Genomic DNA, 27,939 nt, shown 5'->3' with positions numbered 1-27,939 from the left:
TCTGGTTTAGAAGTCCTTCAGTTTATTTTTCCTTTTTTTTTTAAACCAGAAATCAACCTGAATTTTAAAAGCTGGATTAAAAAAAATGTAAAATTAAAACAACGATATCAACAAACACATAACACACAAGTGTAAAATTTACATAACAATTTTAAGAACACAGAAATGGAAGCAAAAACACTGGAGTGTTATTTTCACATACTCTAACAGTCAAGTTTGTTTTATGTTTGAGCTGCGTTAACGCTACCACTACATTCAGTGTGAATTCAAACTACACTGACAAGATCGGAGGTGACGGCATAAGTACTTCTCTGTAATGCCTCATAAAAGTGACTTTGAATAGGTTAACCAAAGTGTTTGCTTACCCTTTGTCCAGATTGACAAAAAAAATAAATAAATAAAAAAAAAATAGTATTTTTCTGATCAGTGTCAATGTTTTAGCTGGCTCATCAGCAAAAGAACTTACACGACACACTGTAGTTTTTCTTGTTGCAAGTATAATACGCGGGCCACTTCATAATCCTATTCAAAATCTAGCGAGAGTAAAAATTCACATTTACTAATGTACAATGATTAAACTAATTTAGGCAGTTTTAAATGAATTAGTTTTCTTTGGGAGATTTGTGTTAGCAACAAGTTATAACCAGCACTGCAGTTTACCCCGACAAACACAGTTGGTGTCATGACCAAATCAAACTATTAAACACTGTAAAAGGACAAGAGAGATTTTATTTAACAAAATAAACAAAGGTAAATTATTTTTACTCCAGCCTAACTTTGGAATGCTAACTGAACACAGAACCAGTAACTTTGCGAACTCCTTAAAAAGTCAGTCTGCTACGGCTTCGCTTCACAACAAGATCCTTACACCAAGTAATTCAATTAAGAGCTATTTCCTCAGTCTATTTTTACACAAACTGGATTGATTTAAGTTCATTAGTGGTGACTCCCTCCAGCTCGATGTGCTCCCAAAGGTCCCATGATGTCAGCCACATCTTCCTCACTTAAATTCCTAGAAAAAGGAACACAGACAGCCTCTTTCAAATATGGAAAGAATGTAAGAACATTTTAGTCACCAGTCGTTTGGTGTTGCTGTTTGAAATCTTAAATGTAAACTTCATCCACTGCACAGCATACTACACAAACGTCATACTACACCAGGAAGTGATGTACAGAAGCTGTATGTACTTTTTTTTGCATATTTGCCACAGTTACACGTTTCAGATCGTCAACTAAATTTTAATATTATTATTGCATTTATTGAGGGAATGTGTCCTCATAAACAGTGAATGAATCCATTAAAAATATACAGTGTAGGGCTGGGACAGACCATAGGATAGATCATAACTAGCTCAAGCTATAATGTTAACATTTGTACATATGCTAAATGATCATACGGTCATGTATAATGTATATGTTTGTGTAATGGGGATATATTTTCATCATCATTTTATAATCATTTCCTTCTCCTCAAACACCACTGCTCTTGCTCCTCACCTCAAGCCTCTGAACTGCAGTCAGGGCTCTAACGTACAAAAACAGTGCATAAATATATTTATTCATTCCTGAAATTGTCAGCAGATTAGACATGCAACCGTCCCATCTCCAGACAGCTGAGCCGGCTAAACAACAACAGCTGGTTATGCCAGCTAATGTTAGGCTAAAGTGGTTTTTAAAAAAAAAAAAAACCAAAAAAAAAAAAAAAAACCCCACGTGTTAGATATACTTCAAACGCTGGCTAACAGTGGCAAAAAACAGCAATGCTTACTGAGAGAAAAGTTCATGATATCCTTAGCAACAACTGTCAGTGGACAGTTTTCACTCATCAACTCATACTTTGGGAATTTTCTCCTCCAAAATAAACAGAAATGGACACATGTTGACATCTGAGATAAACAGTAGGCTGACAACCTGCACTCACCGAAGATGAACGGTGGCCAGTTTTTATATTTGATCCAGGGTAAAAATTAAAACTCTGAAGTACATAAAGTGTTGATATTATTTAAATATTTCATATTATACTTCATATTATTCAAATATGTTCAAATTGAGTGTGTGCAAAAAAGTTTTTTTATACAGAAATAGTAGTAGAAACATGTTGGTGGTCTGGAGCAGTTACAGAGTACAGTCTTAAATTCTGATAAAGGTGTTTGTCCTACAGCAGCCTCCGTAGCTAAGGTTATGTGCTTGTATTGGGAGACTTAAGATGGAAATACTTTTTCACAGCACTGTACATCCATCAACTGAGAGCATCGTGATTTGCTGCCAATCTGTAATGGGTGAGAGTGTAAGTGAGCATGTGGACAATCACAACTAACACACTATAAATTCAAAATACACATTATAATACACTTAGCTTTAACATACTAACGCCTGGTCAGGAACTGTTTCTAATTATATTTTAACACAAGGAGTTGAAGAAACTGGGGAAAAAGCGGGAAAAAAGTAATAATATTTCGCATTTAAATGTACATTAAATGACACTGAACACACATTAAAACGTATTCAATATGAAAGCTTCTCTTCTTCTCCGGAGCTGACAGACTACACCTTACTACATAGAAACTTAAAATGTTAACATAGCATTAAAGTGGTACCCAGTGTGTTACAATGTGAAGGCAGGTGAATCCCCCACAAGCATCAGTATGTCAGTTTACTACTTTGAGAAAGACTGAAGAGCATTACAAATACTGAATACATCTATTTAATGTTACCTCTTTTTTTACCGTCGTTACTGCCGATGTTGATGGTGAACCCGCTGGACTAAGATAGAAGAGAAAAAAACAAAACACCAAAAACAAAAACATTACAAACACATAGATGGTTTAAAACACTATTTCACCAGCTTTTCACAACTTGTTGTGAATGTAATTCTATTAAACAATAATCTGTAACAGAATGTTTACTGTTTTTACAAAACATTTCTTACACTAGGTGCTAAGACATTAGTAGCACATATCCATGTTCTGCAAGTTGTGTGCTGTTTTCTTTCCCCAGCACATTCCACAGATATTAGATCTGACTGAAATCTGGGCAGTTCAGAAGCCAAATAACAATTTGAGCTCTTGATATGTTTTTCAAACCAGTCTCGCTTCATCATGCTCATAGAGATGTCTGCAATCAGGGCATACCTCTGCCATGAACGGGTGTCTGCTGTCCCCAACAATTTTAGGAAGGTGTGAAAAAGTGAAGTGTTAAATTTAACTTCAGCATACATGTCAGGATCCAAGGCTTCCTGGCATGAGAAAAAAACAGTTTCTCCTCTGGTTTGAATTCTTCCTATACTGCCTCCCACTGACACCTGCTAATCGGGTAAATGACCGGGAACATTCATCCATGTCATATGGTAAACATTATCCACCTCCTCCATTATCCACCTTATCCTAGGTTGCACCACAGTCTAGCTCAGTTAATTAGGTCCTTTCATTATTTCAAAATTGCTCTAACTACTCTACACAGCCACATATACAGGAAACGCTACGTTTATGCTCCAGTACTTTCTGTGGGATCAGACAGCCAGCACCAACTGGGTACTAGCCACTGCATAGCTGGAACACCCCAAAAGATGTCCTGACAAAGCCAAGACATCATCTTCAAAAACTGAATGTTTACGAGCTGCTTAGCCTCCCTTTTTGTCGTGTTTATATAAACTGAACATCAATTTCAAAGGGAACGCTCTAAAGAACAATGAGGATATAATCTTTCTTTGATAACACTCCCACTAGTTCTTCCCATTTGGACACTGTTTATTTATAGCAGCTACAGGGTGAACGGCAAGGACCTTAACTTGCAAATCAAAGAACATGTGTGTCTTTTTCCACCTCACAAAAGGGACTGTGAAAGGGGGCAGCCTAAGAGAGCCCATAGGAACAGGTTTTCCATCTCTCCACGAGTGTGTGTGAGGCTGTTTTATTTCTCACACACTCTCTCTCACACACTCGTAACACACAGTCTGCAAGCTCCAAATGAGAGCAAACCAAGTAAACTTGAATTTATAAATAATTATCCAAAAAGTAGAACACCTGACACACAAAGTGACAGATTTACCAAGTTGGAAAAATCAGAGTGATATCGCAACTGGGGAAAAAAAAAGTAGGAGTGGAAAGTTTATCCGACTAACAATGCAGACACTTACGAACACACATGCATAAATTTGACATATTCAAAGTGTCCTTTATTAAATGTTGCGGTTGTTTACAAGTACACAAAACATAGCCAAGCATCAGATCCCAACTGATCCACATAGTAATGCTTCACCAAATTACTTCTGTATGTTGCATGATGCTTTAGGTATTTATAAAAGTCAAAGAAAAGACTCTCACACAGAGCCAGCTTTGGGCAACAGTAATCCCAAATTACATTCAGTGACACCTGAATAGGAGGAACACTATTCTAGCACATTTTCAATGTCAACATTTTAATGTATTAATTAATTACATTTTATTTATATAACACCGAGGTACAACAACTGTCGCCTCAAGGTACTTTATACTGTAAGGTAAAGACCCTACAATAGTAGAGAGAAAGCCCCAACAATCAGCACTATAAAGCAAGCCCTTGGTGACAGCAGGAATGAAAAACTCCCTTTTAACAGGAAGGAACCTCTAGGAGAACCAGGCTCAGGGAGTGGCAGCCATTGTGTGTGGGTCAGGGTAAAGAGATGAGAGCAAGGACACAGAATAGATGCTGGATGCCCTTCCTGATTTGTGTTTCCAGCTGAAATTGAAGCCAGTGACCTTTCGCTTACTAAGCCAACGTGTTAACCACTACGCTACCAACATATCTGTTTGTATCAAAACAAAAGATCTTCAAGTTAAGGATTCATAGAAAAAAAAAGAATAATGAAACTGTTTTTTTGCACATTAATGTAAAAAATTAAAACTTTGAACCTTCGGCTGCTTTTCACGTGTTACCTTGCCTATTGCAAACAATAGTAAATCATGTTGTGTTTATTTTGTATATTAATAGGGAAACCATTACAGAGACGTATGCAATTACTTAGATCAGCCCTCAAAATAACTGTGTCCAAACCTTTCCAACTCAAAACTTACCAATATCTATATCATGGTTTTGTAACTGTCAAATCAAGGTTTTACTATATGCAAGCTATTCATATTTTTAAACCCTAGCTCTTCTTCTGCATTTGCAAACAACACCTAAAAGCACATAATTTATTTTTAATAAAGGGCAATCCATTTTAATTAACATTGCTTAAATGTGTCACATTTAACAATACAGGGTACTATTCTTCTACAGCTTGCAGTACAAAATTTAATCTCATTTCAGAGTTTAGGAAATCATATTTAGTATTTATTCAAAAATGTAATTAAGATTTTGCAATGCTGAGTGGGTTTTTGAGAGCCTTCTAGAGCATTGATTGTATTTAGCTGCAAGCTGTCTGTGTCCAGCTGTCCAACAGTAGTTCAGAAAATCATGGCATTGTCTTAGGAGTAAGATTGCTATTTATGATCTGACTGACTGTCTTTAATTTTACAGGGAAAAAACAACATGTACACAGCTTTACAGACAATGAGTTGTACACATGAATTTGTTAAATCAGTCTCACCTTCTGCTAAGCTTTTTTAAATGAACATCAGCTGTCATGTAAAAATATATACATGCATGCATACCTGATAAGAAAGCATTTACATACCTGCCGACTTGCCTGGAGGCGTTTTCAAAAAACTTTGTTTTAGATGCAACGCTGGGGAAAAAAATAGTAGAGATGTTGACACTGTACACAGACAATATGATGCATTTAAGATTTAAAACTGCCATCAGTCATTGCTGTTGCAGCTGTGGTCATTTATTTTAAGCAGAGCCAACATGCTCTGTATTATTATACTCTAACAAGAAAAACAACTTAAATCTGACAAATCTTATTTTGGAGGCAGCAACAGATACTATCTTTATTTAGTAATGTGGCAATTTTTTTGAAGCAAACAGTTGCTTATTTAGAAACATTGCTGAGCTGCAGTCATGTTCCTTTCACCTGATGAATGGAGCCTAGTTCATAACTATCCTTTTATTTCTGTCTTTGTTCTCTTTCCACTTCCAGAGGTGGAGAGAGAAAAAAAAAAAAAAAAAAAAAAAAAAAATCACAATACGCTTCATTACAGTTCCTAAAGTTAATTCAATCAGCTGTATAGCTCTATGGCATTAACTGAAGACTTATGTGCTGTGCAAGGTATCTTAAAGAGACATCATGATGACATCACTATCAGTAGTCTGCAGCGATGACAGAACAGATTTGTGGTTTCATTGTTTTTATTCCAACTTGTGGCCTGTCTCTCAGCATTAGTGTCATAATAACTATTATTTTGTGGTTTAATTAACGTGGCATTGTGCACTGCTGAGTTACTGGAATTTTCATGTCAACCACAATTTAAGCTCAATAATTTTGCACACACTGCAGTTAAATATATAAGCATGTGTTGTAAGACTTTTGCATGTATGAAGAGTACTTACTAGGATGTGGTTGTGCCCTCACTGCTGGCTGCAGTTGGAAGCTTTTGTGGAGCGGGGAACCTGGACGGTGGCTCAGGAGGCCTAACTGGGGGTCTACAAATCTGCTGTTTCTCCGTGGACCTTGTTCTGGTCAGACCATCAGAATCTCCTGAAAAAAATAACCCTTTTTTCAGGAGATTTCAGGAGATTGTGGGTTGGACTAGTTCACATAAAGTGCATTTGTGCAGTTATTTATCTGAGATAAACTCCTGATATATTCAGTAAAGACAATACACTTGACATTACAAGTGAAAGCATGAAATGATGTCATGTAATACTGATATTTTAAACACCACAGGCTGTAGAAAAATAGTGTAATCAACATTTGCTTAAATAGATTTTTTTTTTCATCAAATAAGGCTTTTATGAGTGCATAAATACTATAAATGGGCCATCTTAGGCCACTGGTAACTAAAATCAATACTTCTTCAATTCATATGATGGACAGTTAACAAATGAGAAAAAGCTTAAAATCTGCAACCAAGCGACTGCCATGCTTCATTGCTTCATTCACTCTAAATGCTTGCATAACACTCTGCTTCATAAATTAACTCTGGAGATCTTCTACTATGATTGCTTCTTGCCATAGAGTTCTTTTTAAACAAATAAAAAGCTCAGTTTAAACTTGTTTACTTCCCAAGGTTATAGCAGTGTATAATTAAATAATAAATTGACAGACACAGTGGCATCAAAGTTACAGCCGTTGTACAAGCTGAAACACACAAAGTCGTAAACCAACACAATAGGCATGATTGTTACTATTAGTATAAAAGTAAAAGAAACATGTTAATGATAAAAGAGCAAGTCAATGGGAAAGATTAATGATTTTTAAATGCTACATGTAGCCACATGCATTGCCTGAGAATGTTGAACATTTTCTTCCAGACTCGACTACCCAGATCTTGGCCATAATAAACTACCACTTTGCTTTTCATACTCTGTGTATCCCTCTGTCCTCTAAGAGGCCTTTTTTCATTGCTGACGAGCATGTATGAGATAGGGAATTTTCCATTAAATCACCTTCTTTGGTGGTTGCTCCTTTTGCAGGTGTTTTTTTGCCCTGAAAGGATGGCACCCTGCTCACGTAGATCCCAGGCTCCCCATTCCCTGCTGAAGAAGCATCAGATTCTGGTTGCCTGTCTTGACGGATAGCTGCTCTGGGTACTAATACTTGTCTCCTTTGACGCTGTATGGGAGTGGGGCTCACTGGGTTTTCATCATCCACGTTGGAATTGTCACTCTGACCATCTGTTACAAAGAAGCAACATTAACAGTTTGGTTGCTGTAAATTAAAAGCATGAAGTTATATGGAAATATTTTACTCTGTGACGTTAATCTGGTAAACTTGTACTATTATTAGAATAATTACAATGCACAGAAACTGATCATTCGAGCTCTGGATTAACCATATAACCATGTTATTTGGCCACATAACGCACACAATGCAAACATAGCAAGCTGCATGCACCCAAACTTTCTCTCGCACTGTCTATGAAAAGACAAGAGTTACAGCCACTTCACTTAGCAACAGATTCAATAAAGCAGTAAATTGAATGATTTAGCCTGAGTAATTGACAAAAAAAAAAAAAAAAGATTAACGTGAGATCAAATTGTAGATACATTTATTTGTGCTCAAAATTAATTATTTTTTAAAAAAGGAAGCACCAAATTATTTTCTAACAACATTTGAAGATGATACAGATAGAGAATCATAATAGAAGAGAAACAGAATAGAATTTAACAAACAAATTCCAAGTTTTGAAGTATGTAATAACTGCTTTGCCACACACACACACACACACACACACACACACACACACACCAATAAATCCTATTTCGAAAATGTCAAGAAATGACCCTGCAGGTACGCTGTGGTACGAGTCTTTTTAAAGAATAAAATGAATTAATTAATATATTTTAAAACAACATTTTTAAAAAAATCTACTGTATGCTCAGCAAAGACAGCATGGGATAATGATGAGGATGATGGTGACAATCAGGCTAAGAGAGGCTGATAATTACTCTCAGTGTGCTGATAAAGCTCGTGACTAAGAGCTTGATAAACACGAGCCGGTCGCTTGGAGATTGTGATGGGTTGCCGTTTTCTCGGGTTGATCCGCGGGGGAGGGACAGGTGGGGCAGTGCTGTCCTCTGGCATATGACTGAAGATCTGCAACCATATTGAAAAAAGAAAAAGAAAAAAAGTCACAGTAACACTTTAGTTCACTGGCTACTTTTTCAGCTCCACAGAGTCTCAGCTGAAAGAAGTAAAAAGTCTTTACATGAAAAAGAAAAAAATAAACTAGAAAAGTATTTTTTTTCTTACGAATGACATTAACATAGAACAACAAAGAGAGAAAAAAAAAGCACAAATACCAAAGTAGTAACTTAATGACTAGAGCGGTGACAAACACAAAGCTGCTTGTTCTACGCAAAGTCGCTTTAAAAGCATAGATGTAGAGCAACCAGCAGGACAGTCAGATAGCCTGGCTCAGTCCTGAGGACTTTTTTAGTCAACTCATATAAAACCCAAACCATAAAAACAGCAATTTGCTGTTTTACTGGCAGTTATGTACAGGAAACTCCAAAGCCTTCAGCAGCCTTGCCAAGACAAAAAAAAGAAGAGCTTGGAAAGAAATCCTCAGCTGTGTTTTACACTCCAAAACAAAGGAGGCAACATGTTGATTAGTTGGCTTTAAAAGTGCTGGTAGGTAGATTTTATTACCTTTGGACTGAGCCACGTTTTCAATTTTCCCCCTTTTTCTTACTTTACGTTAAGCAAAGCACCAACAGTAATAGCTTAATATACCTATGAATTTTAATGGTCTCACAACTCTCTGGGTGAACGACATCACTTCAGCCGTACCTTTTTGCAGTGCTCTATCAGAATCTCAACCACGATATTTTGGAACTTGATATCCAACATGGCCGCCACAGTTTCCTCCTTTGCTCTCATTAGCGTAGGCCCAAAGATAACCGCCATATTTGAAGAAGTCATCAAGTTTTCGTTGCTGTGGCTGCACACGCTGTCAACAAATGGAAGGCTGGGTTGAGTAAAACACTAACTCAAAACAGCCAGTGGCACACGAACAGAGCTCCTTCTAGAACGACAGGAAGAGCTGCAGTGCAAGTCGCATTCGAGTAAGCTCGCACTTACTTCACCAAGTGCTTTATAAGCATCTCCAGCATTTCCCGATTCTTCTCTGGCAGCTTGTAGGTAAGTGAATGGATTTCACTCAGTCGAATGTCCAGATTATCTGACTCTGTCACACAGACAAGAAGTTATAGAAATCATGATCATTTCATTTTCCTTTTATGTCATCTCAATAAAATCAATCGTTCTGTGTTAATCACAACCAAAAACAGCATCACTTTCTGAGAGAGCATGGACTGGGCAACAGCCTTTCTGCACCGTCGTGAAACTAATAAAAGAGTGTCTCCAGAATGTCAGGCCATATAACAAGAAGCCCCCCATTTCCTATAATGAATGGCATTTCCAGGAACCTGAGGCCACCAGCTGCCTTAATGCAACATCCTGACAGAATGAGGCTGATGCTATTAAAGTCATCGTCTTCTTGGTTTTTACAGTATTGCTGTGTGACAGATAAAAACAAATAGGAGTCTCAGATTTCCTTTAGTGTCCAGAGTTGTATAGTGTTGCACTTGTACTTAAAGAAGTACAAGTGCAAAAAGCACATGTCACTCTTTAACTTTCCATTTCCCTGGCATAGTTAAACAGAAAACCAACTGGATTGGACCATGTTAATATACATAACACAAGCCTTTGGTAAGTCTAGATTCAAGGAAAGATTTTAGAGAGGAGGCACACATTAGAACATAACCTCCCCGGTCTTAGCAATGGATCACTTCCAAAACACGTCTTACTTGCAGCACACATGAGGTCTCTGTGCAGACTGTAGGTCGTTAGAGGTTCAGACAAACTCCTGCAAATAAATAAGAACACACAAGTGCAATATAACTCACCACATTAAAAACACGACAAAGCCAAAAAGCAGCATTCCCTCAGTATAGAGTTACACTAGAAAGTAATGAGACAGAGAGCGAGAGAAAGCGAGTGCATCTTCTGTCAAGCCCACATTTGTTAATGTGGTAATAAAAATGTGTTTCAGATGTGCAGATCCACATCTGTAAATATTATACAATCAATGCTGGAAAAATACTTTGGGGATTTTACAACCCTGTGATTATATATTTTACAAAAGTGCATGTAAGAATATAAACAAATCTGACCCTGGACTAGGGCTGAACGATTATGGAAAATAATCTAATTGCGATTTTTTGCCCCAATATTGCGATTGCGATGCGATATGCGATTATTTTCTAAGGTCTTTGTCTTCTGTATTATTAAACAAAGACAAGCAATACATCATATAGTATGGCCAATACTATATTACATTAATTTTAAACTGTTCTTTCCTGGAAGACAGACCTCTGTTATGATGACATGAGGTGATGCATGAATTGATGACTGACATTTTTATTTAACTTCTTCAATCACAACAGTATATTTGAACATACACAATAGTTTATTTTTAGCTTACAAACATCTGAGCATAAAGTGCTGACAAGGAACCCTGGTGTAAACATTAAAATGAAAGTCAGTACAATGTGCAGATTGCAGAAATATACATAAACAAAATCAGTGGCTTTACCACACTCAGTTTTTCGACATCTGTGAACTACTAGACAGTCATTCAATTAAAAAATAATATTAAATAAATAAAACTAATAAATAAAAAATACACACATCTTACTGATCTCTGCAGTCAGTAACATTACACATAAAGTGCAAACATAATAGCAATTGTATAAACACACACACAAACACGCCTTTAAAATTTAAAGGCGTGAAATTGGACGGTCTAGCCAATCAGAAGGCTAGTTCTGATTAGCGTCACCGCTGTCTCGGTGGAGTTTAATAAACTCGGCCGTCTGCTTCTTGCTATCTAAAATATAACCAGACACTGGCGTAAATTCTCGACTGTCTCATACTTCTGTTTAATAAGTTTTCTGTTTGACGTTTAGTCAGCTGTGTGAAAACCAAGGAGGAACCCACCCGGGGGATTAATAAAGTTTTATTTTATCTAATCTAATAACTTTAATCTCAGCCAAACCGATTTACTCACGAACAAACAAAACACTGAAAAAAGCCCAACAATAACATTTTTAGGTTGTCTAAGTGACTTATATATCACGTTTAACCCGAGCAGCGAAACTCCGCGGTGATCTGAAAATGATGTGCCGTTCTCGGCCGCATCAGTAACCCTCGAGCTCCCGGCTAGCTGTCGAGCTGGTGGGTAGCAGACGCCTCTGAAAACGTCGAAGCACTTTTGCAAATATGGGATATCTTGATAAACCGAGCAGATATTTGATGTTTACACAACTACTTTCTCGCCTGAAAATATTTTAAAAGTTTATTTTGTGACCCAGAAAGATTAGTATGAGTAATTTTAAAACTTAGTAGCGGCCGCCATTGTTGGAAACTGGAGTTTGGCTGGGCCGCGCTATGAATTCTGGGATATGGTAGTAATTTGGACAGCCTTCGGCGCGTCGCTGTGACGTAATCGGTCTACAAATGCGGCCTCAGGAGGATGCAGCCCATGAATTTGGACATGTCCAGAGTATAATCGCAGCCTTTGCGGTTAGAAAATTGCACTTGATCATGTCGCGATATTATCGCAAATGCGATATATCGTTCAGCCCTACCCTGGACCAATTAAAAGGCATTTAATAATAATAATAATAATAATAATAATAATAATAATAATAATAATAATGAAATAATATAATATAATGTCATATGTAAACACACACACATACCTGAGATAAAACTTCAAAGCACTTGTGACTGTTTTAACATCCCAGTCGCTGCTGTGGAGATCCACATCTCCTGGGTTTGCAGAGTCTATGAAAGAGCAGGAAAAAGGCTCATGCTACCTTAATTACTCAAAGACATTAACTAGATGTGACATGTGTGGACCACATTGTATAACAGATAAGCATCTTGAGGACATCTGACAAAAAAGAGCAACAGCAGCATTCCTTCACAGTTATGTTTACACACATCTCCCCCACACAGCTGGGGGAGAACGCCAGCTCTACAGCAACCTCAAAGGACCCACTGTCATCAGGAACAGAGGGGTTTACTACAAGCAACATTAATGTGTTAGTGAGGTCTGGTGAGCTCAAAGTCAGAGTTTTAAGTATCACGAAGGTGGCTCTCGCTTTACCTGGTCAGTTACTATAGCAACTTGTCCTGACCTGATCCAGGGCAGGTTATGGTTTCAAATTGGCTGGAAAAGATGCTTTCTTTTTTTTTTTTCACCAAATTGTCAACTACAGTTGCAGCAGTGCAAAATGTGCCGACTTCGTTTAGCATTCAGCTACTAATGCAGAAAATATATAAATGTTTTCATGCGTGATCCTAACCTGCTGCCAAGTCTATTCTGCACTGCTCGATTGCAACTAAAAGAACAGAGATTTGAAAATTATTCAGTGGCAGCAGATGGCCACCCCTCCCTGAGCTCGGTTCTGTCGGCAGTTTCTTCCTGTTAAAAAGGGAGTTCTTCCTTCTTCCCACCGTTGCCAAGCACTTGCTTGCAGGGGATTGTCACAATGCTGGAGTCTTGTAGGGTTTTTAACCTTAAAATATAAAGCACCTGTATTTATAATAATTCAATTCAATTTTTTTTATTTGAATTATTTGTAGGTTGTTTATCACCAAGAATATTAAATCCCTAAAGTTAATTTCATTTTAATCTGACCAAAAAATCTAAAGTAATTTCCACATCTCTGTCATGTGGCTGCGGGGATCCATCAGATCTGAATGCACTGATGTTTAAATGAAGTCTGGTTTGATCTATTTTCTGTTTGAGCACACACAGGAAAATGGAGCAGAAAGCCTAGAGTAAACAGAGAAAGTTCACACCACTACTATGAAACACATTATTATTTCAGGTATTGAACCTGAAATGTTCTACCCTAATGAAGGCATAGTTTCTGAGTCTGAAAAGAAAGCCCTGGCCAAGGTGCCTTAAACTAACGTGGTTGCCCCCAGCTTGAAGTGTCATAACTGATGGATGTAGCCACTGTGATTTCACCAACTGGTTTGTGGCATCCTGTAGTGAAGCCTGGAGCTGACCGTTTTCATTGTCACCATCTTGCTGAAAGAGAGACAGCCCGCGACTTGTGATTGACAAGTCATTGAGCACATCCTGTTTTATCTTTATGTCTGACTCTAAAAGGCATCATAATTTACAAAATTAACTTTACGTTCTATCTGAAATCTTCTGAGAACCAGCTTATTCTTTATGTCCTCTATAATAGCCATTTCTTTTTTTGTTTTTTACTTATTTGAGCTACCTTACCAAGTGCCGGTGTACTAAACAGAGGACATCCTTGGCTTTCCATTGATATCTCATGTGTTTTTTGGGGCAGGAAATCACAAAGAAGTTACATTTAAAGATTCTTTTTTTCCTCAGTTGTCAGGAGGATATGGCCTAGACCAATAGATATGGTCTATTGCAGAACCGCAAGCACTTTGGCAACCACATTGGTCGCCCCCTGCTGGACATTTTAAAAAAAGGAAACAAATCCATCTTTTATGTACAGCCTGTGGCTGCAAAAACATATCCCAGTGGCAGACATACTAGTAAATGACCCCTTAAGATCCCTTGCTCTCTCACTTCAAAACACTGAGTTTATGGCTTCAGTGGCTAGTTTGAAGTTAATTCTGTAAATTATGGTCCATTTAAGTGATGCTAACTGTCAGCATTACAAATATGGAATGGATCTGTTTTAAATAAAACTAACATGGCTAAAATGATCAGCTACTGGCTACCATGGATATAGCTTAAAGCAATTTTAAGGTTGAGCCTTCCACAAGCAAGACAGTGAGTCAGCAGATGTTTCCCTGTCATGCCCGATTGAAACTTGCAGAACCTGTTGTGCCGTGTTAATAAGTCTAACAGAGTGAAACATTGTAAAAGGACAGATGTAGCAAATTTTCACAAGCTTACCGAAGAAGGCGTTTAAAAGCTTCTGCACTTGGATGTTGCTGCCAACCGTCCTGTACACTCCTTCCTGTGTGGCTCCTAGGAAGAAGACATGGGGAAGGTTAAAAACAAAAGAAAAAAAAAAAAAGTGCGTGGACAAATAGAGAGCTGTGGAAATGCCCACATGATTCCCTTGAATGTTCCTGATGTTCCCTGATTTTGATTACAGATACAAAAAAACAAAAAAACAAAAACACTTTCTTTCACTAGTGTATTCGGTTTAAAACATAGACGTGTTAATGTTTTTAGAGCTTAGCTTCATTCCAGTAAGATGAATCATGACACTGGAGAAAAATACTGTGACTGTAGGTTTTAATCATTAGGGTGTGAGTTTTAGCAACAATGAGCATGAAGGGAAGATGTGAAGAAAAGGTAAAAACCTCTGAATTTAATAGACCCTCACATAACAAGCAAGAGAGAGAGAGCAACGTGATGATTAAAATCCTTTATAATGTGAAAAATACTACATTTCAGACAACTCTTATTATAAAGAAGGGCATGTCTCACAGAGAGTAGCCAGCGGAGTAGTGTCAATGTGTCACACGTGACTCAACTACGCCCCCTTAAGGGAAAGAAGAAAAATTAAAAAGGCAAAAAAAAAGCAAGAACGATCCTTTAACAGAAGCATTTACCTTTTGTTTCAATGTAATTGATGCACTTTCGCACAAACTTGAATCCAGTTTCATTCAGTTCCACTGTGGAAACAAAAAATAACAATTTACATTTACGAAAAAGCCACGATTATCAAGCACATACTTGTCACTGCTAAATGGATGCATTCAATGGCATGAGATGGAAAGTAGGACAGTATAGCATCTGTCCACATAAAATAATATTACAGCTTTAGACATTGAAGAAACTGATGAGTGACTTACTTTCAGCTTGCTTGTGAATTGGTGAATGATAAATCTGAAATAAAAAAAAGATGCAGTAAAAAAAAAAAAAAAGTGAGGATTGTGCAGGAAAAAAAAAAATCAAACACACAGTGGAACTAATGAAAAATAAATCCTTAAAAATGAGAGGAAACAAACACTTGAAAGGCACAGTGAAGGATTTCAGAGGAGTTGACAAGAATATTAGCATGATTTTTGAGTTCTGGTTTGAGTTTACCTCATGAGCAGATTGAAAGTGCATGATAACTACAGTAATGACAAAAAAAGAAAAAGGACGCACTTCTACTTTGAGCACTTTTTTTGTGTGTGATCCTCGCCGTGAAATAGCTCACTGCCCTCCCCTTTAATGAAAGTCAGAGGTCCTGGCCAGCTCCAAACCAGCAGAGACATGGTACAGCTTTGTTCAGAGACACTTATGCAGGGCGAGCATTTGTAGCCACAGACAGCTGAAGTGTAAAATATAACAGTCACACCTAGAGTTCATCTATGACTGTTTATCCATACAAGTTTATGCAAGGCTTTTTTTTTTTTGTTCATTACTTACAAATTCTAGATGTGATAGAAAACCTAATGCTAGAGAAGAACATTAGCCAACAATAAAAATGGACTTTTTCCTACAACGTTTAGATGCTTACTTTAATTTCAGTGGCTAGCATGAAACTTGCCAACATTTCTAGTTGCTTAGGAAACTTTGGAGAAGTGCATGCAGACATTTTTCTCTTATTCCTCTGCCAAAGTGAAAGCTGGGTCAGAGGTAGGTTTGCAGTGCTGTTTGTCTAACTGTCAGAAAGATGGCAAAAGCTACCAAGCCAAATTTCAGGAATCTTAGTGGACAGATGGTGTGGACAAAAAAACCCAAAACAACAAAACTCTATTGCTTTCTTTAAAAATTGGACGCCTCATGAATGATGGCATCTTAGAGCTCTTTTGTTTGATTTCATGGAAATCAAACAAAACAAGGGCTTCAAGGGATCTAAGTGTCATATTATATTGTGATATATGGGCTCAATCGTGTCAACTTCTGCAACTCCAACTTCCACCCGTGGAAGTTAATCAAAGTAAAGAAGTGCACTAAGAAGAGTAGAGGAAGTACAGAAAGATCCACACTCACTGGCCACTTTATTAGGTACATATTGCTAGTACCAGGATAAATCGGTTTTTGCCATCAGAGCTGCCTTAATTCTTCATAGCAAAGATTCAACACAATGCTGGAAGCTGGAATGCTTCCTAAGAAGTTTTGGTCCATATTACCATTACAGCATCAACCCAACCACGACACACCATGACAGTGCCTGTCCCAAGCCCAGTCAGGTGGGGAGGTTGGTGTCAGTGAGGGCATTCGGCATAAAATCTTGGATGCAGATGATCCAACCCCTAAAGGGAGCAGCTGAAAAAGGAAGATTGCATGGTAGCAGTCACATCCATGATGGAAAACTCCACCCCAACTCCTCTATTGGATTGAGATCTGGTGACTGGGGAGGACAGGGAACTCACTGTCGCGGTGAAGAAACCAGTGCGAGATAATCTGAGCTGTGTCACATGGATTTTTATCCTGCTGGAAGCAGTAATCAGAAGATGGGTACAATGTGGTCAAAGATGAATGGACATGATCAGCAATGCTCAGCTGGTAAAACAGGGCTCAAAGTATGCCAAGAAGATATCCTCCGTATCATTACACCACCAGCAGCCTAAACTGTTGATACAAGGAAGGACAGATACATGCTTACATGTCATTTACACTAAAGACTTATACTGTCCATTTGTATTGTAGCCTCAGTATCCTGTTCTTAGCTGACAGAGGTCACACCTGGTGTGGTCTTCAGCTGCTGTACCCCAGATGCTTCAAAGTTTGATTTGTTTTGCCTTCAGAGATGTTCTTCTGTGTAGCTTGACATAATGATTGGTTCTCTTAGTTGCTTTTGGCCTTCTATGGCACCAACAATCAGCAATATTTAGTCACTCAAATCACTGATTCTTCCTCATTCTGATGTTACGTTTGAACATTAGCAGATTGACTATGTCTTCACAGTCCTAAAGAGATATTTTCAATAGTAAGGAGTTGAACAGGCGTACCCAAAAAGTGACCAGTGAGTGCACATGTGAAAACAAAGCAAATGCATTCCGCACTGTGTGGATTGCATAAAGTGAACGAAAAAAATAATGGAAAAAAGCAGTGCTACAACTCAGACAATTTCATGTATTCAGAAGTCTAAAGGCCAGATAGTCTGCAGTCCACTGGAAATTCACAGTTCCAGCTTATTTTGGGCAGAAAAGCTCTTGTGCAACTTTCATAATATATAAAGAAGAAAAGGGGGAACTCTCCAGAAAAAAAGGGTACTAAAAAGCATGTTCTGTTATTTTCATATCCCCTGGCAATGACTGTTGCATTGTGTCTCACACAACACCAATGCATTAAAACATGCGGGCAAGAGATGTGATGTGAGAACTGCAGAGAGCGGGCAATACTGAAAGCAAAAAATGATAACATCTACAAACATAAAGAGGAATTAACACTGGAATTTTGCTAGTAAAGGCACTTTTGTTACTTTGAACAAGAGAGTGAAGAGAGATGGTGGAGTAACAAGTCGGCAGCTTTTTTTTTGGGGGGGGGGGGGGGGGGGGGGGGGGGGGGTTGTTTGTTTGTTTTGTTTTAGAGGCGGGGCTTCATTAACACCCAAATGTGATTTCAAGAATCAGAAAGCAAGAAAAACAATTCAGCACAAATTCAGCAAAAGGCTCTTAACTAACCAGGTGCCATCATTTAGCTGTACGTAGGTGTGTGTGTTCATGTGAAAGTCAAGCTTCACACCATAGCTCTCACATATGTAATAGAAAAATTATAATGAGCTACCCGCTGCCTTTTTTCCTGCGCTGCTTAACAAATGTCAAATTTGAGCAGCCATGCAAGTTAAATTGGAAAAAAGGGAAAAAAAACAAAAAAAAACACAAAACACAAAAAACAATTATGAAAGGGCAGCTTTTTTTTTTTTTTTTTTTTTTTACATAAAGCATTTAAAATAACACACAGTTCCAGATTGTTTTCTCTGTTTGATGATGCAAAGATAAAACTTTTTTTTTGTTTTCCGTGCAATCCAAATCCAAACATGCAGTTAACATCAGGCAATGTGTGTTTAGCAACCATCCAAGAGGATTAATTTAACACAAAAATAAAAAACAAGCCCCGTGTTAGACTGCACATGGAGGGAAACGGCTCCAGCGCAGTAGCCTCGCTGAAGGGACAAAATTGCTCTGCTAATCTTTTTGGCCGTTAAGCTGTTTTCACAGAATAATCCTAAATGAAATGAGAAACAAACTCACAGGCTCTTTTCCATCCATGGCCTCCATCCACAACTTCCTGTCTCCCTCCGAAAGAGCTTGGAAAGTGACTGGCGTGTTTCTATGGAAACAGAAACAAATGACATTAAAAAGGCAAAGGTTGCAATTTAATCCTTCAGTTAAAAGGGTGTACTGTTTCAATATCCAGCTCTTGTTTTGGGGGGGGGGGGGGGGGGGTTTGAAACACTCGTACACATCATACACATTCTCTTAGCAATTGAGGAGAGACAAAGTGTCTTTAAAGTAGCTGATTAAATCGCATGTGGCAGCGATGGGAACAAATTGAGATAAATAAGACAAGCATAAAGAAATGATGAAAACCCACTGCTGCAATCTGTCCTCTGCAGAAGTAACAAAATCCAGTGCCAGAATTTACAGCTTGTAGGCTACTGAATCAATTGTTAACCAAAACAACTGTGCAATGAGTTTAAAAGCTTGTTCTGCCAATTATGCTAATCAAGCAAACCCAAAAAACTCTTCCAAAATTCAAAATCCATTTTAATGATCATTATTCAACACGAGGCTGTGCAAGGCAGTTTTGAAACAATCCCTTTATTACCTACTACTTAGAATTTAAAATTTAAAATTAATGCATCAATACAGTAACAACAATAATAATAATAATAATAATAATAATAATAATAATAATAATCGTTAGCATGTAAACATGACAGTATAACTTCTTATATATTTTCACAGCTGAGTGGATAAAAAGGAAATTTAACTTTTAGAAGCAAAGACTCATTGTTGATTTTGACCAGTTTTCCGATTTTTTCTCGTAGGTCAGTAATCTGTATTCAGGTTAGCATTAATAAGGTACTTTTTAGTCTTATTGACCACTCAAAGCACTTTTAAACTACAAACCACATTCACCCATTGACACTGCAGTTTATTCCACTGCTGGAATTTATAATGGACCATAATTTCATGCAAAATGTGAATTTTTAAACAGTGCTAACCCGGGTGCACAGGCAGCACACTCACTCTGTTACTGAGTGCTATTACTTGAGGCTAGGAGCACTGTGGAGAGTTACTCGTGGGTCTAATTATATGATGCAAAGATTAATATAAGACAGCAATTAATAACCTACAACCAACTCTCCTGAGTAGGTTAAACATCACGGCACACAATATTTTGCTCTTGTGCTGGACTTTTGAGTGCAGGTGGGGGGCTCTGGCGGCTCCTCTGACAGGAACCAATTGAGCCAAAGGTGAGGCGTTAGATGAGGCTTGCAGGTGTTTTCCCAATGACAGAATAATTTGTGTTAGAAAGTTTGGAAGAATACGTCTAAACTGAGATCAAAGCTCTGCTCTTCCGTAGAAACATCAACACGAGTGAGCCAAATGCTGACTTTTCTAAAACAAACAAACAAATGTAACAGAAATCAGAAGTGCGTGAAACCAAAAGCATAACAGGCACACGGTTGTGCCAAATATTTGAATTTTTCTCACCAGTGCGTAAGGGGAGATGATTTATTGCCTTGGTATCGTGGTTTTACTTTACAGTGAATCCAGAATGTTAACAAAATGCTATGATTTAAATAAGGCTGCAGAGAACTAGTTTAGTCTACGCATAAAATTTTCTCTCACACACACACAGTTTGTGCATCAGGGTCTATTTCGGATTCAGCATCTTGCCCATGTATACTTTGTAATGCACCTCATAGGACCGGCATCAAACCAGGAATCTTGTGGATAACCTCTAATACCTGAAACAGAGCCGTCCCTAAATCCAGACCAGCTAATCAAACGGCAATTTGTAATTTTAACAAATAAACAAGCAGGTACTAAATTGTCAAAGGATATGAGAGACCTGTAACAATCTTGACTTTTAATTCACTTCCACTAAGGTCAAAGGTTAGAGCCAGTTGCCTTTCAGGCCCATTTGTGCAGGCTTTTCTTTGCCTGAACTCACAGCATTAGCTCCTACATTAGACAGCACTGCCACCTTGAGTTGCTCAAACAGCCAACTCCTGGTTATATTCAGTTAACAATCAGGATTCAGAGCGATGTATAATTCAAGCTGCTTTTAAACCTTTTTTTAAAAAAAGAAAACCCAAATATTTTTACCGATTTCACGACACAAACCTGTTGTGTGACAGAAATCCCTGTGGCTTATGAGGCTATTAAAATGCATGTTGTCCTGACTGGCCTGCTTATATAAATATGAGCCTGTTGTGTTCTGTCCTCGGAAAGTTTGCCATCTGTTTCCAGCTCTTTGCTTAGGGATTGTTTGGGCTACACTCCATTAAGCCTTCACACCATGTCCTTGTAAACCACCTGTTCACCTCGCTGCCTGAATCTGTTTATCCCATAAGGCTTTTGTCTCACAGTTTCTCAGCTTGTTTGCACTAACCTCTCGATGGTTTCCACGTCAAAGCAAAAGCGCTTATCTATGGATTCTGTCTTCCGGCGGATGCAGGATTTCAGTGTGAGCTGTATGGGGCCCTTCAGGTGAGGACAGAGAGTTGGAAAGTAATCAGTAAACATAATGGAGACAACAATATAAGAGAAAGTCTTCTGAGGAAATTTGGTGTTTACTGAAGGTGGGTCAGCACCTGTTTAGTTGTAGTCTTCTGTTCACAAGGTACCATGACTAGCACTCTCCCCTCTTTCTGATACTTACAATAATATTTGACCCATGTCATACCCAGAGCCCCTGGAGGAATACAAAGCAGTTTTTTTTGTTTTTGTTTTTTAAAAAGAGCCTACAGAAACAACTAGATTCCACATAAACATATAGCAACCCACTTACGCTTCTCCTGACAATACAAATAACCCCTCATTGGAAAATTGTGCATTTTATAGATCTGGGAAGGCCGTTTCATCCTTTTCATTAGCTCCTCCAACTCCTCACAAGTGCTTTCATAGTTGTTTCTTGTCTGCAGGCAAAACCGGAAAGTACTTAAAACAATGTATATGATTTAAGGAAAGTGAATTTTGCTGATGGCATTGTCGGTAACAGTGCTTACGTTCTGCAAGCTTAGCTGCAGTTCCTGCTTGTAAGGCATGAAGTCCTGAGTCATCTCCACTGTCAGGTTGTTAAGTGTTAAAATGCTGTGAAGAAACGCCAGCACCTGTCCAACGAGTGTGTGCATTACATACAACAAGAGTCAAAGCAAACAATGCATGAATGACACCAGGAATATTTCCTCAATGTTTTGTTATGTGCGTGGAAGCACAAAAACCGCACTCACCGGCTCCACCACGTCAAACTTCTTCCTGTCCTGAACCTGGTGTATCTGGTATACGTACTCGACTGAAGATTCATAGAAGTTTGCACGCTCTTTATCTAGGAGTTCATCAGCCTATTGAAAATTCAACAAAAATATAATCTTTTTTAAAATGGTTCTCACCTATATATTTCCCTACCCAAGTGATGCAAAGTATTTGTTGTACTTCAACTAACCTCTTGAAGCTGAGTCTCTCTCTTCTTGGCAGAGAGATTCAAGTGTTTGTCTAATTGGGAGTAATATTTTTCACTCTCTTTATCAAACTTCTTTTTCTTTTCCTGCAAAACAGATTGTAGAAAAAGATTATTTATTATTAGAGACCACCAAACTCCAGTGTGCAGTTCAGTACTGCCTTTTGCATTGCATTCACAGTTCCAAAGTCACCTCTGCAAGTCAAATTATGTAACAGAGAACTTTTACAAATCACCTGTTTGCATGTTTCTTTCTTTTTGTTGTAGAATTGTGGCTTATAAATTTGAAAATACATATAGCTGATAACACACCATCTTGAATCTGCTGCTAATAGCCATCTGCTATCAGTCAGGCTCAGGCTAATGCTAAAACCTATAGATTATATCTCAATATTAAAATGCCAGTACGTGTCAACTGTCAGCTGTAAAATCTAAAAATAAATGTGTTTTCACTGTATTTACATGAAAAGTTAGCAAGCGAGCTGAGAATATTAAAAAGATAGCTAAAAGTAGCAAAATACAAAAAAACACTAGCTAAACTGATAATATACAAATGATAAAATAAACATTATGCAACGGTTTTGGTACAGTAGTAGGAATAAATCCTTAAAAGTTCAAGTTCATGAAGCTCAAAAAATATAACTTAACCAACATTTGCTAAAGTAGCGAGCTAAAAGTAATCAAAAATGGTAAAGCTTACAGCTTTCTTGTAAGTGCTCACTAAATGATAAATGACTAGACAATAAAAAAGTACAATGAGTACAAATACAGACAGAAACGTGAAAACTTGAAAATGTAAACCCTGTAAAATATCAAAGACCAGATTCAATAGCTATATTGTAACGTTAGTAGATGCAAATTTGTATGACATACCCTGTGATAGAGTCGCTTTAACATTAATAGCTATAACTAATTGTTCCCTGTATTGCTTTATCAGTCTCTCATGTCATAGTGGAGGAATTTTGGCCCACCCTTTTTTACAACATTGCTTCGGTTCACTGAGGCATGTAGGCATTTATTTACGTACAGCTCTCAGCCGCTGCTACACCTCGATTCTTTTCTTTGTGGATTTGCTGCTGTGCTCTAGCCCTTTCTCTTGTTGTATGTTACAATTTGGCCTAAGTTTTAGCTACTGGATTGACGGCTGACAATTTGACTCTAGAATACTTTGATATATAGAGAAGTTCATAGTTGAGTCAATAAGTGAAAAGTTCCCAGATCCAGTGGCTACACAACAAGCTCAAATCTCCACTCTTACAAAGTGAAGATACACCCCTTTGGTCTTGTCTGTCCAAAGGACATTGCTATGGAAGTCTTTTGGTTTCTCCAGATGCAACTTTGCAAACCTACGCTGTGCTACCATGTTCTTTTTAGAAAGAAGAGACTTTCTCCTGACAAGCCTTCCAAACAAGAAATATTTATTCAGTATTTTTGCAATTGTGCTGCCAAGAACTTTAACATTTAACATGCTAACTGAGACATGTAGAGACTAACATGTAGTTCCTAATTTATTTATTTTTTTAGTTTTTCCATGTTTTCTGTAGAGCAGCAAAGTGCCAAACCGATGCTCAGTTTGATTAGCAGGATGTTACTCATTCATAATTCTTATGGAAACTGTAAAGGTGGGCTTAGTTTTTCTCAGTACTGACTGTAGATAAATTAATATAATTTTTGACCGTCTGTTTGTATACCTTAAGAATATGTACCCTGATTTTATTAAGCGGTACATCTATTAGGGCAGGGCTTTGCTACATTTAATAATCAGAATCAACAGATGCTTGATGAGAATATTTTAAATATGAGACTTTCAAACGTCATTTTGAATAATCACAATATAAAATCCTAACTTTAATGATATCACCTTAGAACGAAATAAAGAAATTTGTTGAGCTGCTCTCAACTACAGAGTGCACGCACTAAAAACACCTGCAATATCCTGTTTTTAACAAAGGAGACAGGTTATTGTGCTTCAAAAATAGTTTATACACAAATACGGGGAAGTACCTTATGACATCCTGTCTGGTCTTTGTGGCAAGGAGAGGGGGGTTATATATACTTTAATGACCTGACTGTCCATGCAGAGAAGCACATTTTGAAGCTACTGAAGTAGATCGAGTGCTTCCAGTGCCATTTACAGGAATGAGCCGTGATGTCACTTACAAGGCAGGGTAAACAAAGAACTTACTTTTGTTACTCCTATTTGCTCCTTTCTGAACTTCTCCAAGGGCTTGATGAGTAGATCTGATGCATTCTGAACCTGGACAGGAAAAAAACAAACCGTTACTGACGGCTCCTAAACATACTGTGTTTGTAGATTCACTTTCCAAGATAATGTAAAGAGTTTTGAATTTTTTTAAAAATCTATACACTTTTCAAAACAAAACAAAACAACAAACATCACAGTTCTGAGCACCTGCTGCAAGTTCAATTAGCAAGATGACCTCCGGTTTTAGATTTACATCTCTATCTGGAGAATCCACTCAAACAGGAACTGCTTCTCCCATTATAATAACCTGCCTGCCTTAATTACTCGGAGAATAATAAAGTGTGTGAATCAGCAAAAACTGAGGTGACAAAACTTGCATCAAAATTTCTACCAACAGCAGGCCAATATGTAACCATAAACAAAAAGAGAAGAAGAAACCCAAGAGGGGAAGTGATACCAAAATGATTACCAGCATTACACTTCACAGTGCTTGCATGCAGCCACACCTTTACACAACTGACATGTCTTGTGTGACAAAATGAACACATTAAAGATGGCATCACAGCAAAAAAAAAGAAACAGAATGCATTAGTGGTTTCCTTTAAAGCAGTATCACTTTTTGCGCAGGATAAATTAATGCGGTGTCCGATATCCAGCAAGACTTCAAGCAGCATGCACAGTCAGCATGGAGGAAGTTGATAACCCACCAGCATCATCCTGTCGTGCTCCACTTCCTGCAGAAGTCCAGCAAACTCCTGGAACGACTGCGCTGGGGAGGAAAGCACCAAAAGAGGATAACTTTTGCATGGTGTTATCGAAACTGGCTGAGTCAGAGGACATATTAGGAAAGCAGCAGATAACACTTGCTCAGAACTTTACAAAACTCACTTTATGATTTATGCTCATAGAATTTCCACCTATCTTTATGCACGTTTTCCATCGAGCTCCGAGGCAGGTTATAGTGGAGCACACAAAGCCTTATGTTTCCTCTTATCTAAATTCTGAGGCATTATCAGCCGACAGCCAAAAGTGCTGTGCTTTCCACCGCGTTCAAGCGGGGAAACACAAATGTAGAAAAACTACAATAAATTGGAATATTTCTGGCCACGTATTTACTCTGACTGCTTAAAAACTCAAGCACAATCCAAGGCAGTGCGCCTTTATCACTCTTACCAATGTTAATCTCGTCATCCGTCAGTGAGTCGCCGATGAAGTCGAACTGGAACACACTGAGAGTCTGGGAAAACTTCTGCACTGCCAAAGAGTATCCTGAAAAAGAGAGAAAATAAAAACACGAAGCGTGATCTGTAATTAATGACAAGTTACATACACTGCTTTTAAATTCAGTCCAGTTCTCATGAATCTAAGAACAGGCCAAGATTAATAGAAGTTGGTGTTTCATGTTTCCCCTGATAGGAAACCGGAAAGTATGAAAGACATCCTTGGCAGGATTCAGCAGCGGTGTAGCAGCCAGTATGTGGTTGATAATGCAATACATTATCCCCGTCATGCCTGGCTTTTACTATCAAAACAAAACAGAGCCCTTCACATCACTGCTGTAGACTATTTAGTCCAGAGAACTTGGCTAGTTGTATCTAGCCTCATACTTTTTTCAGTGGAACAATCGTTTAATGTTCTTTCCATCAGCCAATTGTGCACCCAACCCCCTTTCTTCTTGTGTTTTAGCTCTAAAGAAATCATATTTGATGACAATCAGTGCTGAGGCTGAAAAAGCATTAAAGGACATGAGCATTCTGATGAGCAGGATGACATGAACATTGAAAAATGTTTGGGGGGGGGTGTTGCTTTCCATGGACTTTGTCCCAGCAACTCGTGACCTCTGACTATTATCTGGATTTACTATTGGACCCTCACCGCCCCCCAACACCACTACAGTACCTACAATGACAGTTTCTGTTTTCGAGGTGAACAGCTTTGCCATTCAGGATTTCCACAGCAGTATCTTGGTGAGTCAAACAAAACAAACAATATCACCCCCAGTGGGTGCCACGCTGACCCAAATATACGCATGTACAGTTCTGCGTCTGCGTGGCGTCCCTGGCTCTGACCTATTCTATCAGTGGGAATGGTCCCACCTAAACATGAGCGCACAGAGAAGTGGAGAGGCGATGCACGGACTGATGCAAGCCCTCCAAAAAGGAGACAGCTGTTCGGGAACAATAGTGCTGGTCATCCTGCACATCTGCAGCTCTGTGGCCTCTCAGTTCAAAGCTCTTTCTCCTTTTTTATGGCTTTTCCCTGGAGAGCAATAACAACTCCCTGAATACTCCTCTCCCACATAAATACACACTTTATCCTGCAGGCCTACGTAAAATAACGGAGGGGATGCTGATCCATTGGCATCAGAGCCCTAAATCTACATGCAAATCGCAAAAAAGAGCAATCTAACTAAGCATGCTCACCCTTGATTGCAGTGATCACACTATTCCCGTCTTTGATCACTTCTTTGAGGAATTTGTTTGTCCTCTCCAGCTCCAGCTCGTAGCACTTGAGAGTCTCTCTGAAATCCGGACTGTCCAGATAGCAGTCGCTGAACTCCAGCGGAGGATGAACCATCTTGTGCACCGCTCGACTTTATAACACAATAGAAACACTGAGTCCGCTTTCCACAGAGGCGCTGCCTACGCTCGTCCGTGGCACGCACCGCTCATTTCTGTTCACTTGAGGCTACTCCACACATTCCGCTCCGAGGTTCGGAAACCATCGTGTCCGTGGGAGCCTGCGGCAACGGATGGTTACAAATAAACTGATCGAAACAGTGAATTCCCGCAGCCTAGGCTCACTTCCCTCTTTTATTCGTCCGCGCTGCTAATGCTTCGGTTTAATTGTATCCTGGTGCCCTGACCACTTTTTTGCTCCTTACCGTGTCGTAATTAAAAGAGCAGCTACGATCCCTCTGACCGCGTCCCATTCCAAAATCCACACTTAAATGACGCCTCACTGTTCTTTCTTAAATAAGCTTTCCATCGCTAAAATTAAAACCCGCTCTTACCAACCCCTCAATGTAGTGAGTATATGTTCTTAGTGAGTATATTTTCTACTTCAAGCGATATTATAAACATATCCGAGTCCAATATCCTTAGTAAAAGTCAATGACAAAGCGCAATGGAGCGTACCCAGCTGGCAACAGAAACACAAAAAACTCCCCTTTTCCACACCCAGAAGGTTCTTAAAGGGCTCGCCGGACACTTTGAGTAATTTGTTTGCCATGGATGCTGCGTTTAGGTGCAGTCGGAAAACACAAATTCACTTCCAGACAGGCGGATAGGGTGTGCTCCTGCAGTCAGGGTTAAGTACAAGAATTTTGCTTGTGCAAGCAGATTCACGGCACTTAGCTTACACTGAGGTGTTACCGTGACAGCAGTCAGAGAACTTATTTAAATCCCACTCTGGAAAAAAATGTACATGCTGCCCTTTCTGTTTATGGCATACAGAGAGCAACATAAGTCAAATTCCTTGTTTGTGTGCACAAACTTG

At 38.6% G+C, this 27,939-nt stretch overlaps 1 protein-coding gene across 2 annotated transcripts; it reads right to left on the bottom strand.

The window, feature by feature from the left end:
* Positions 1–27,602, bottom strand: ophn1 (oligophrenin 1). Of its 2 annotated transcripts, none has more exons than XM_085420104.1 (24): positions 26,865–27,602; positions 25,615–25,710; positions 25,149–25,210; positions 24,421–24,492; positions 22,221–22,322; positions 22,009–22,119; positions 21,784–21,888; positions 21,567–21,693; positions 21,370–21,470; positions 21,168–21,259; positions 18,794–18,872; positions 15,458–15,491; positions 15,215–15,277; positions 14,547–14,621; positions 12,349–12,433; positions 10,393–10,451; positions 9,665–9,770; positions 9,374–9,533; positions 8,530–8,677; positions 7,528–7,755; positions 6,469–6,616; positions 5,654–5,704; positions 2,715–2,763; positions 1–1,012 (listed from the first exon to the last, which is right to left on the bottom strand). In XM_085420104.1, the coding sequence occupies exons 1-24, from the start codon at positions 27,016–27,018 to the stop codon at positions 1,001–1,003; spliced, it is 2,319 nt and encodes a 772-aa protein (XP_085276230.1). In that variant the 5' UTR covers positions 27,019–27,602; the 3' UTR covers positions 1–1,000. The 2 variants fall into 2 exon arrangements, with proteins under 2 accessions (XP_085276230.1, XP_085276231.1); XM_085420105.1 differs by having other exon boundaries at positions 25,149–25,205; positions 26,865–27,004.
* Between the last annotated feature and the right edge of the window lie 337 nt (positions 27,603–27,939).

Source organism: Rhamphochromis longiceps, linkage group LG10, assembly GCF_057381845.1.
Source record: "Rhamphochromis longiceps isolate RC_006_pf linkage group LG10, R_longiceps_female_GT1.1, whole genome shotgun sequence".
Classification (NCBI taxonomy): domain Eukaryota; kingdom Metazoa; phylum Chordata; class Actinopteri; order Cichliformes; family Cichlidae; genus Rhamphochromis; species Rhamphochromis longiceps.
The sequence above is the reverse complement of the archived record's forward strand: the minus strand, read 5'-3'. Positions and strand labels throughout refer to the sequence as shown.

Coding starts and splice junctions, on each gene's coding strand:
- ophn1 (XM_085420104.1), bottom strand. CDS start 27,018: ATGGTTCATCCTCCGCTGGAGTTCAGCGACTGCTATCTGGACAGTCCG. Junction 22,120..22,220: donor GAGAGACTCAGCTTCAAGAG/GTTAGTTGAAGT, acceptor AATTTTCAATAG/GCTGATGAACTCCTAGATAA. Junction 15,492..18,793: donor CCATGGATGGAAAAGAGCCT/GTGAGTTTGTTT, acceptor TTTTTATTTCAG/ATTTATCATTCACCAATTCA.